This window comes from Eurypyga helias, unplaced genomic scaffold, assembly GCF_000690775.1.
Source record: "Eurypyga helias isolate BGI_N326 unplaced genomic scaffold, ASM69077v1 scaffold23984, whole genome shotgun sequence".
NCBI classification, from domain to species: Eukaryota; Metazoa; Chordata; class Aves; order Eurypygiformes; family Eurypygidae; genus Eurypyga; species Eurypyga helias.
Genome location: NW_010245958.1, coordinates 97 through 12,473, shown reverse-complemented (window position 1 = coordinate 12,473; position 12,377 = coordinate 97). Strand labels below are relative to the sequence as shown.

The window sequence follows — 12,377 nt, the reverse complement described above, 5'->3', positions numbered from 1 at the left end:
ACATGCTAATACAAAGTTAAATCATCAGGACCATATAGATGTAGTTTACCCGGGTCCTGGTGGGAGCTTTCCTGATAGGAAAGGCTGGGATGCAGTGTACAGGTGAGTTGTTACCTGGATGTTGCTTTCAGGCTGGATGCACCTGAACCCGCCTGATCTAGAATGGTAAGCTGTGATAGTCTTATGAATGCAAAGAAACCCTCTGTAGCCTAAGATGAGCCAAGGAGTCATGGCTGGACACAGGACCTTGCAAACTGAGCTAACAGATGGGAGGAAAGGAAGAGATCTTCTGGCGCTAAGTTCACAAAGGCTGTATGTTGATGACTGCTTGGCTTGGCTTTGCATCAGTTTCAATTAAGTGTGCTCCTCAATACCTAAACCCCTGAGTTTATGTCATTCTTTTTTCTTCTTAGCTGGAAATATTTGAAGGCAACCAGGAGCCTCCACACAAGAGCCTTGCACACACTCCCCAAACACATTCTCTTCATGGAATCATGTTAGAAGCAGAATGTGCACGTTCATCAGACTGTGCTCACTCTCCTCTTTGATTTTCTTTAAGTTAGCTTCTCCTGCTTTCCCCTAGTGTAGGTCTGATAGTAGAAGTGTAGGAAGAGAGCAATGAGGCTGAGAATGTAGAGGAAGACTGCAGTGTTGAAGCCATCAGGAAACGGGCATTCTGTGAAGAGGTTGTAGGAAGAATGAGCAGCAATGGCTACAAACTGGCACTGGAAGAGGGGGGGAAAAAAAGAAGCAGCCATATTAGGGAACCTACATGAGACATTCCCCAAGTGACCGTTTGGTCTATCATAAAGAGTAGCACAACATACTAGTAGTGTCCTCAACCCAGAGTGCCACCTGCTTGCCTCTCCTGAAATCCCTGAAAAAATTTGTCTTTCAAGCCCAGCAGTGTTTTCCCAACATGAAAGGGTGTCAAGTGCCCACCAAGCGTTGAGGCTGGCCCACCGCTGGAAGGAGCAGGTTTGGAATCCAGCCTCTCTTGCCAAGGAGCAACTGCCCTTGTGCCACTTTGCCACAGGCCAGTAGCTGATGTCTTGTGATACGGGAAATAAAGTGGGAGACTCCTCACCTTCCCTGATGGTAAACAGATTATTATACCCATAACAACTCTGATTTCTATTTTAGCATACAGAGAAGAACTACAGATGCTACTTTAATTCGTTTAAACATTAATCCTTTTTCTTATGTATTTTACTGTGTCACCTGTCTCAATATGCTGAAGCAATGAGTTCTGCCTACTGAGAGTATGTAAAATGAAAACTGAGTTCCTGTGCTATATTTTGCATTATAAATTCCTTTTCATTTCACGCAATGCTTTCTTGTTTTGCTTTCACCATTCAGGATAAATAAAAATTCTGGACCAGCCTTCAGTGCACCACTGTTTTACATATACCCGAGCTCCTTCTTACTCTTCTCTGGTAGCTGCACACTTTTTGTTTGCATAACCTCTCTTTGTGTGAAATTAACTCTCCCACATGCTTAACTATAGTCATTGTCCTTGCCTGGAACATTGCTTTTATGCTCTATCTTTGAAAAACCATAGGTTTGTCAGGAATTGCCACCTCTTCAGAGATGAGGGAAAGAAAATCCAAAGGGATTCTCTACAGAAGGATTCTCTACACATATTTTTCTTTAATTCATCTCTATTTTTCTTCAGTTAGACATACTCTTCCTTGCTGAAGAAACAGAAAGAAGGCTGCCCAATCTCTTGTCCTACTGACAATCCAAAGTTTTCCCGAGTTACTGCCCCACATCTCTCAGAATCTAGCTGTCTTTACAGGGCTCCAGAGAGGAAAAGGCTGCCATATACAGCAGCAAAGAACAGAGTCTAATGATTAATTTTTTCTGTCTTACAAAGGTGAGGGCTTATTAGTTGATGTGGTCACTGAAGGCCTCTTGCTAGTTTTCTGAGTACCATTCAGAGCATGTCACCAATCAGTTCACGTCTCACAACGGTCCATGAGGACACCTAAGGACATGATGATTTCCATAGGCAGCAAACAGAGAGACTTGAGCCAGTGAGGGGACAGAGACAGGGAGCAGGGGCCATCCCACCCAAGACACGGCTGTGCGGAGATGAGCAGATGGAATTAATTACCAGCTGCATGATGGTTAGGTAACGCTTCCACCATAGGTAACGGTGTATCTGTGGTCCCAGGCTGGCCAAGGCATAATAGCCGTACATGAAGATGTGTACAAAGGAGTTTAGCATCCCGATAAAGAAGGCTGAGGAGTAAAGAAGTCAGAATGAACAAGACACACAAACCATTCAAGACTAACCCTGTGATGAGCTCAGAGCCACTATGATGATGATTTCAAAACACATCATATCACCCCTGTGCACGAACCTTCAATCCAGACTCTGCCTAGGAAGCATGTCATATTCTCCTTTCTCTTTTCAGCATATACCCATCCCATGTCTAGTGTTCAGAGACAGAGAAGAGCTTCAAAGGCAGAGGAGAGAATTCTTGACCTTCTGACCTAAGCATTTCATACCCTTCTGGTGTCAAGGCCAAAATTGCTTCCTGAAAAAGAATGTCCCAGAATCTTGTAGGGCCGATCTATCATGGCCTAGTACGCTGTGTCAGCTACAGATGCTTCTCTTTGGTGGAGAAAAATGGAGAAGCAGTCTTGACAGAAAGGGAGTGGGGACTAGGCTGGACCGAGGCAGAGCAGCAGAGCCAGAACCTGGGCTGCTGCACCAGGACCAGCTGAATGGGGATGGGGGGAGCACTGGCCTGGGTGGAGATGTAAATAGATCTTGTTATTGTTTCTGTTGGGAGGAGGAATGACTGGCACATTCCCATTCTGGATGAGGCACTGAATATAACAGGATAAATAGCCCTCAGAGCTGAGCAGATGGTATAAACTGAAATGCACATATTTTTCACACCTTTGGAAATAGGTGAGCTTCCTACCTGCCAGTCAGCCCATCTGCCCTGTTTATGTTGTCTCCACAGCACAAGAAAAGCTGAAACACAAGGTGCCTACGGAAGCATACCTTGTCCTCCAGGCACATATTTGACCCCTGACCACCAGTTGAACAGCATGGTGCCGTGATGGTATACATGCAGAAAAGTCACCTGTTCTGGTTTCTTGCGCAGAATAAAGAAAACCTGAAAGAAACCAGACAAAGGAAAATCTTAAGTCGATGTGTTTAGATTTACACTACTAAGAATATGTAATTATGATTCTGAATCTCTCAAATCCATTTCCTCTGCTGTGGATAAGAACTGGCGAAATGGCAACATGTGCAATGGATCTTATGGGGAATGGGGATGAACTGGCGAGTAGAATTTCTTCCACAGACCCCCAGCTATTTTTATCTGAGTCTCTGAATGAGCTTCCATATATTTGCAGCTGCCTGGATCTGGTCCTTTTCAGAACACAGGTTAGATGTTTACAGGTACCAGAGAATGATCCACAGAACAAAGTGCTGTGTTGAATGTCCAAACCCTTTTGGAATCATTTGTAAAGAAAATTATTTTGGCAGATGAATACATATCAGGTATTTCAGCGCACACACATGCACACACACATACACAAGAAGTGAATCTGCTTATCAGGGACTTGGGACTGACAAAAAGCTGGGTGTTTTTGCTGATGACAACACAGGGAAAATTGCTCAACCCACTGGCAATAGGTCTAGGAAGGCTCCACACGCTGATTGAATTTTCAGACACTGTGTTGTCAACTTATCCCCCAAAGAGCACTAGACTGTGAAGCCTTAGAGAGGCTGGGGTACAGCTGCTGACTAGGCTATCTCCTGCTGACCAAGCGGAGAGATGGGAATCCCTTGCTAGTTCAGTCAACTACTTATAATATGGGAAGACACCTGAAGACAAACTATAAAATGATTCTGTCTTCAGATGAACTTTCAGTTTCACATGGGACACAAACCTGTAAGCCACAAATTTGGGATGACCTGTTGCAGCCAAAATACCAGAACATATACTTGTACATTTGCAGTTTCTTCACTGCCCAAATAACCACTATTATTCAGCCAGACAGGCCATGGCAGATGCTGAATGGCAGCTTTAATCAGCTGGTAGCTAAGAACTGGGGGGACCATCTGGGAATAGCCATGGAATCATAGAATCATAGAATGGTTAGGGTTGGAAGGGACCTTAAAGATCATCTAGTTTCAACCCCCCTGCCATGGGCAGGGACACCTTCCACTAGACCAGGTTGCTCCAAGCCTCATCCAGCCTGGCCTTGAAGACATCCAGGGATGGGGCATCCACAGCTTCTCTGGGCAACCTGTTCCAGTGCCTCACTACCCTCTCTGTGAAGAATTTCTTCCTGATATCTAACCTAAACCTCCCTGTTTTCAATTTGTACCTGTTACCCTTTGTCCTATCACTACAGGCCCTTGTAAAAAGTCCTCTCCCAGCACCGTTGTAGCCCCTTCAGGTACTGGAAAGCTGCAATGAGGTCTCCTTGGAGCCTTCTCTTCTCCAGGCTGAACAAGCCCAGTTCTCGCAGCCTTTCGTCATAGGAGAGGTGCTCGAGCCGTCTGATCATCTCCGTGGCCTCCTCTGGACTCGCTCCAAGTGGTCAATATCCTTCTGATATTGGGGGTTCCACAGCTGGACGCAGCACTCCAGGTGGGGTCTCACCAGAGCAGAGTACAGGGGCAGAATCACCTCCCTCGATCTGCTGGCCACGCTGCTCTGGATACAGCCCAGGATACGGTTGGCACAGCTCAGGATATGGTTGGCACAGCCCAGGATACGGTTGGCTATGGATAAAGCTTCACCCCTAGCACTGGGGTTAGGAGGGAATGCCCACCTGCAGGAAGGGTGCTGGAGAGTGAATGTGTGTAGCCACTGGGACAGAGATGGGCAAACTGGACAGCAGCGAGTCGTGTGTTCTGGAAAGGAGCTTTTGAGGAAGCCTACCAGTATGATACCCAGTGGTGGTACTGGACTCTTGCATGCCAAACGCTGTCAATAACCAGCACGCTGAAGCTGAGCCATCTTGTTTACCTTTCTGCCTTATTCCCCCAAACAGGCAGAGCAGAGCACATGCAAACAGCATTTACTGAAAAGCATCAACCCAATCATTACAGGATCTTAGCAACGTGCCCCTTTCTGACAAGGAAGTGATTTATTTTCAGCACCAGCCCCGCTATGGAGCCCAGCCGAGCCCTCCTTACCGTATCAAGCAGCTCGATGACTTTGGAGAAGAAGAACCACCAACACACTCTTGCCATCTGCTGGGCAGCACAAGGAAACGCTGTTAGAGACCTCAGCAAAATCACTGTTCAGTCCCACTGCCTGAGATTTTCAACTGCGCCCCCTGTGAACGCTGCCCACCTGGGATCGACAGCGAAGGGGAAAAACTAAGGGTCTTTACGATTGACTTGCTAAGTTGTTTGCTCCTTGACAAGGCAAGGGTGAACTGCTCAGAAACTGTTTCTAGCCTGATAGCAAGTATCTGAAAAACTGAAAAAGTAATACTCATGCCTTCAACTGTTCAAGGTCTGGTTATGTCTGGAAGCAAAGCATAGTAGCTCTGAACTCAAACAGAAAAAAATCAGGCAGCATTTCGGAAAGATGAAGCTGGTGGGACTCTACATCCTCTGCGATGACCAGACAAGGAATAGTTTTAGCCAAATCCCTCTGCTAAAAGAAATTTTGGCTAAGATCTATGTCATGCAAAGTTGAGGACATAAAAATTGGTTTTCTTCTTGAGAGTGATCATCCAGAAGCCTTATATAGTCAAAAGATCCACATATATTTCAGAGGTATTTGCAATATATATATAGTATATACATATCTAATTATATATCTTTAGATCACTCTCCAGTAATCAAAGAGGGAACTTAGATGTCTATGTTGACTGAGATGGTTAGTTTATACAGAACTAAAGCAAAGGGCTACTGTTGAAGCAGTCAGTCTAGAGAAACAGATTTACAAGCAACATACTGGAGTAAAAGCCTTCTTCGGCATGCAAATTGCTATTTATGAGCAAAACAATCTGCATACCCACAGGAAGAGCAGAGCCTAAGGCAAGCTTTGTATGGAACTGTACCCTCATTCCAAGGTCACTTCGGCTATAATCCACTGGCTGGCACAGGTAGCTGTAGTCGGCCAAGACTGAAGTTACCAGAAACTGAAACAAAAGAAAAGCCATAGAGATCTGTTCAATGCCATCTGTTCCAAAAAGATGTGCGTCTGAAGGCTAAAGCAGTAGGGTCTCAATCTAGTACTCCCTGACAGAAAATCCATGTAATTCATATAGCTGAGCAAGTAGTAAAATCCTAAAACAGTACTGCGCATCCTTGCTGGAATCTGAAAAACAAAATTCAGTCTGGGCACATTCGTAACTCTTTATGTAATTGGTGGAGTGCTCAAAAATGCTTCAGTATGAACAGTGCGTTCTAGGCTTCAGGATCTCTCTGAAAATACCATTTTCCTTTGCAAAGTTCACATACAATTTTGTTCTGGCTGTTTGAATTTACCTATTAATTGGAAAACTAAAAACTGGACCATGTAACCAGTATAACTGACCAACCAAGCAATTTTCATACCTGTCCTCAGATTGAGTAGTATTTGCTCAAAAAAAAATATTACAATTTTCTTCAACTAAATGGAACAATTGTGTTATAAATTAAAAGAACACATTTGTCAACATCACAATGTTTTTCAAACCTGTTCAGCCATGTTCCCTTGAAGAGTTTTTACTGGCCCACATAAACTCGGGAAAGGCTTGTAGAAAGGCTTATGCATGGAGAAGCAGAAAACAATGTCATCGATACTCCCCGCAGCAGGAGGCTGCAGTGCGCTTGACACTCCTGGAGAGGACTGTGTAAGTCTGGAAAAGCAGCTCTTATTCTTGGACAGGTCCCTCAACAGCCAGACCTGAGATGAAATAAGGAGGTTCCACATCCTCTGTACACTCTGTGTCTATCGGGGAGATCTCAACTTTCAACTCGTTCATTCAGGAACCTTGCAAGGTTAATTTTCTGAATGAGAGGAAGATTGAGAAATGGGAGGAAATGAGAAATGCTCTGGAAATAACGCTTTCAACAGGGCAATATCATTTTTCTTGTGGCCAAACACAGACGTGTCCAAATCGGCTCCCACTCCCTCCAATAGAGTCCATCAGCCAAAGCTGCTGAAATGGCTCTGGCTTTCAAACACTTGCCGGGTGCTTACCTAGGAGCCAATCCTGTCTTCTCACCTCATAAAACATGTAGCTTGATAATGCCATCATGGCTAGATTGTAGGTGATCAGCAGGCCTCGCAGGTTCAGTGGTTTCCGCTGGCGCATGTAGAAGGGCCCCAGTGCCACAACAAAGAGGTAGGAGACAAAGAGAAATGTGACTGGAAGTGGAGAATGGACCAGGGGCCACGGGTCTGTCCTTGGATCTGAAAAGCAAAACACACAGCAAAAGCTGGCACATTCCTTATACTGTATAGCAGATAAATTTAATTCCCTCCCTTCAGCGTGCTCTCTGCAGCATGCTCTCTAGCAAAAAGAGAATTGGTATCGCAGGTGTCTGTACAAAGTGATTCCACAGTCCTTCTCCTACCCTGGAGCTCCACGTGCCAGACTCTGCTAAAAGGCTTTAGCACAACATTTGACTGGGACTGTAGCACTAGAAGAGTGCTCTGCCAGCCTCGGCAGCACAGTACTGAGCAGACCTCTGCTGTCAGGAGCTGGAGCCTCCACCACAGGCTGCAAGACTCTCCCACACACGGGTGAAAGAAGTGGTTCAAGACACATGCAGCAGGGACGAACAGAACAAACCAAACACTTCCTGGCTCTTCAGGAGTGTAAATCTTTACAGCTAAACACCACTGTTTCAAACATCCGTGCTATTTACATCCCACCCCTCAGGACACGTGAAATTCTCCACCCCTTCAATTTTATGTCTACTCATAGGAGGGACTCTCTTAAAAGCATGCCATTCCACTGGGAAAAATAAAAGACAAAAATGCTTCTCCCTGCTAAAACTGCTCTTCAGTCCTGTAGCAAAAGGAAGCTCAACAGCTTTTCGGTCATGCCACTTCCTCCTAATCTTGGATTATTGTGGACCCACAGAAATGCTGAAGACATAGAATTTCAAAAATGGCCCAGTTCCCATTCATGCTTTCCTCTTCTATTCCCTCGGTGGTCACTGCTCTGCGAGACTCCCTCAACAACTTCCTTTGCATTTTTTTTTTTTTAATGCTATTCCTATTCACATGACTCTTAATCCACATCCCTTCATAACATCCCAATTGTTTACTATTCTGTCATGGGTTATATCATGAGATCTTTGATCTGCTCTTGTGAGACCCCACCTGGAGTGCTGCGTCCAGCTGTGGGGCCCTCAACATCAGAAGGATATTGACCACTTGGAGCGAGTCCAGAGGAGGCCATGAAGATGGTCCGAGGGCTGGAGCCCCTCTGCTCTGGGGACAGGCTGAGAGTTGGGGGTGTTCAGCCTGGAGAAGAGAAGGCTCCGGGGAGACCTTATAGCACCTTCCAGTACCTGAAAGGGGCTACAAGGAAGCTGGGGGGGACTTTTTTACAAGGGCCTGTAGTGACAGGACAAGGGGTAATGGGTTTAAATTGAAAGCAGGGAGATATAGATTACATATCAGGAAGAAGTTCTTCCCAGAGAGGATGGGGAGGCACTGGGACAGGTTGCCCAGAGAAGCTGTGGATGCCCCATCCCTGGAAGTGTCCAAGGCCAGGCTGGATGAAGCTTGGAGCAACCTGGTCTAGTGCAAGGTGTCCCTGCCCATGGCAGGGGGGTTGGAACTAGATGATCTTTAAGGTCCCTTCACACCCAAACCATTCTATGATTCTATGATTCTATGATATCCCACTTCTGGATTTAACAGCTTGTCAGAAGTCCTGAATCCCAATTTAGACTTTCTTCTGAAATTTAAGTCCTGAAACCTTTACAGCCTGAAGGCTATCCCCCTTGTTCTTCTCCTGTCAAAGCCACCATGCAGGCCTGCCATTCTACCTTCATGCCATTTCGTGACTTCTCCTTATGTTCGTGGATCCAACAGAGCCCTGTGGAACCAAACAGGACCTGCAGAAGCTCTAGCTATTGAAGATCCTAACTGAAGTCCTAACTGCAAATGTCAAATCTCAAACACTGAAGAGTCGTTTCTGCCAACAGTTCATTTGATAATAGGATTTACTGACTTCACAAGGGATTTAAACCTCAAAGTATTAACAATTTGGTCTATTGAGCTTTTCTATGAAACAGGAATATGCCTTTTAAAAAATTCAATTGCTTTAATATTCCAGACCTAAAAGGCAACCCTGAGCACGTATTGCTCATCATCCTGTCATAGCCCATTGTACATTGAACAGAAAGCTGCTGAGAGTTCCTAGCTATGGGCAGGGAAAATCACCCAGCCCTTCATTCCTTACAGTGATCCCAGTAGAGCGTCCCTGAGATATATTTCAAGACTTAAGGGAAGTTCATGATCATGGAGAAGGAAAAGTGAAAATCTGCCTAGTGAAAAAAAATGTGGGCTCATATGAGGATCATTGTCCTTCTAGGCTTGTTCTTCATGATCATGCTAATTATGTGGAATTTCCTATTTAAGACAGTATCTCTACCTACCTCCACTTTCAAGGATCCAGTTGTAGAATTCCTGAGTTTTCTGCCAAGTTGAAGCCATCACAGGTTCTGGAAAGAAATTAAACTTAGCATCCCCAGAATAATATTAACTCCATTTATCCTAGCCCTGACTGAGTGTTGAGTAAGCAGGATCCTTAGACAAAGGCTCAGGACTACAGCTAATGAAAAGAAAATAGTTTGTTGTCTATAGAAATTGAAATTTTCAACCAGGATTAGAGTCATGTTTAAAAAAGGAAGACACCCCCCCTTGTAATGATTAGTTATTTAACTTCTATTTCCATATTTTGATATTTGGTTGAGGTTTCACCTCTAAAAATACTCTGAATAGCTGCATGCAAAATAGCAGAGCCAGGAGTTCTGTGTACCATGTTGGGAAATCTATCACGTGATAATTTTTCTAATGCAGTGGAGACACAACATTCACGCAAGGACACGCACCAGGTGACATAACTACATCCTTCTGCAGGCATCCCTGGAGATTCACAATGCTAGCAGGCAGTTTGGGATTAATATAGTACTGCTGCAACTCCAGAGATGTTAACTGAGCTGGGTTGGTTGTTGGGCTTCCCAAGACCCAGTTTATCCACTGTTTATTTTGCTTTATCTTGTATATGTTCCACAATACAGTATATAAAAGTAGAATACTCATACATAATATGAAGCTTCTCCTCTTCCCTTCTTTCCTTTAGCAGGGAGACCTTTTCAATGGCATTTGGAAGTTCACCTGGAAAACACTTTATTGTAGTTACTTTCAACAGCTTGTGTTGTCTCCCTCATTCTCTCCATTAGCAAATACACAGGAGAGCTTCTTCCCAGTTTAATCTCCACCTGGTACTGAGAAAAACACACTTTCTCCTTTGACTTCTCATAGACTGATGAGTATAAGAGTACCCACACCTTCTTTGGACCTGTCCCCTGCTCCCCTGTGCCTGCTGGGTCCCTGCAGCACAGTACCTTGTGCATTACACATCAGGGAAACCTGTAGCTTAATATAATGCCTCTTATACTGGCATAAACGTGTTTTAGGGAGCCTTATGAATATAAAGAGTTTCTAATACCCAGACCACATAGTTTTGCTGGAACTACAAATGCATAAAGCATGCCTGGCACTGTTTACTGACTATACTTTTGACTTTGCACATCTGGATAAAACTTGTTAAAATTAATAAGGCTTTTCTAATATCCCAATTTCATACACATTTACTCCAGTGAATCATAGTAAACAAAAAAACTTGCTATACCTACACCTCCCTGACTGCAGACCTCACATCCTGACATGCAACGGCACACGCAGCACCATGTTGGTGACAGAAGCATAATTCCACAGATTTCTCCCCTGCAGTCAATCACTGCAGTCAAACCCCTTTTTGGTGTGTTTCCCTGACACGTACCCCAAGACCCTTAGCACAAGCACATCTCATATGCATCCTGACACAGAGACATACGCCCTCGTAATCCGGGCAGAATCTGCCAGCAGAGAGATTAGTCAGTGATTATCAGCTGGCTCAGATTCAATCCAGCAGGGATTTCATATGCTTACATGCCCTCAAACAATCCACATGCATTCCAGCTCGCTCCACTCCACTTCCTTTGCATCCCCCAAACCATCAGCCTGTAATGAACGGGAACACGCGAGAAGCAGGAACAGACTTACCCCAGCAGCGCAGCTGCCTCCACGCCTCCCTTTCTGCAGGGCTGTTCTCAGCGCACAGATGTTGTTTTTCTCATTACAGGTGCCTGTGGCAGGCAGCAAAGCGGGAGGCTGCAAGAGTGTGTGCCGCTAAGCAGACACGGTGCTCGGCTTTCTTCTCCGCAAGTGAGGACAGTACTTCACCTGCTGGGTCTCACACAGAGGCAGATTCATAGTCCTCCTCCAGTACCCACCATCAAACCCCCGTGAGCTGCAGGCACTGTGGTCCTGTGTCGTAACTTTGCCGGAGCAGAGCTTACATCACATACTCCTCCTCCTCCTCTCTTGCCTGTCTCCACATGATTTATCAGATTAGGGGAGTGGAAAGAGGAGGAAAACAAATGCAGAAGAGGTCTGGGATTCCACAGGAGTGAACCACTGACCTTCAGTGTCACGCTTGGGAGCCGGGCCAAGTGGGAACCAGGCCAGCATTTCTTCTGCAGGTTTCTTCAGGACGTGTCATGACAGCTTTTCGGACAGTAAAAGAGGAGGAGCCATGCCTCGACAAGAGCCTGGAAAACAGTCTGTTTGGAGCACTCCTTCAGCCCATCACAGGGGCTGTCAATGAGCTTTTTGTTCACTCAAAATAAGTCTAAACTACAAAATGGAGCAGAAAATGGTGGGAACACCCACACCACCCCTCACTCACCTCCTCACTCACCCCCTCACTCACTCCCTCACTGACTGACTGACTGACTCACTCACTCACGGAAGGCAGAGCAAACGCAGCTGGAGTCATATCCAGCTCATATCCAGCCTCTAGACCTGCGAGAGTCACATTGACTGTTTCTAAAGATACAGGAAAAAAATCTGGGGAGTTTGACGGCGACACCAAGTTTCCCCCTCCATCATCTCCAGCAACTGTATCAAGGAAAAACGCAGAGTGCCTTAGTCGGCAGCGGCTCAAGTTGCAGTGCATGTGATTCAGCCCCCTGGGGAGGTACCAGTGCAGAACCTGGCCCCATCCCACCAAGAAACAACACAAAGCCAACTCTGGGTTTTTGCTTGGTCACATGAGGTGTACCTGCGCTTGGGGTATAGCTGTGACCTCTTATTTTCCCAGCAGTCACA

General features: G+C 45.4%; 1 protein-coding gene across 1 annotated transcript; it reads right to left on the bottom strand.

The window, feature by feature from the left end:
- Positions 1–554: 554 nt before the first annotated feature.
- Positions 555–9,656, bottom strand: LOC104504063 (elongation of very long chain fatty acids protein 4-like). Its single transcript, XM_010150240.1, has 7 exons — positions 9,599–9,656; positions 7,207–7,394; positions 6,055–6,135; positions 5,177–5,233; positions 3,020–3,134; positions 2,117–2,244; positions 555–725 (listed from the first exon to the last, which is right to left on the bottom strand). Exons 1-7 carry the CDS (start codon positions 9,654–9,656, stop codon positions 555–557), a joined length of 798 nt encoding a protein of 265 aa, XP_010148542.1.
- Between the last annotated feature and the right edge of the window lie 2,721 nt (positions 9,657–12,377).

What these genes read in the sequence shown, in the direction of transcription:
- LOC104504063 (XM_010150240.1), bottom strand. Translation starts at nt 9,656, where the DNA reads ATGGCTTCAACTTGGCAGAAAACTCAGGAATTCTACAACTGGATCCTT. An exon ending in CAAGCTACATGTTTTATGAG is followed by an intron (nt 6,136 to 7,206) that starts GTGAGAAGACAG and finishes CTTTTGTTTCAG; the next exon opens with TTTCTGGTAACTTCAGTCTT. An exon ending in ACCTAACCATCATGCAGCTG is followed by an intron (nt 726 to 2,116) that starts GTAATTAATTCC and finishes CCCCTCTTCCAG; the next exon opens with TGCCAGTTTGTAGCCATTGC.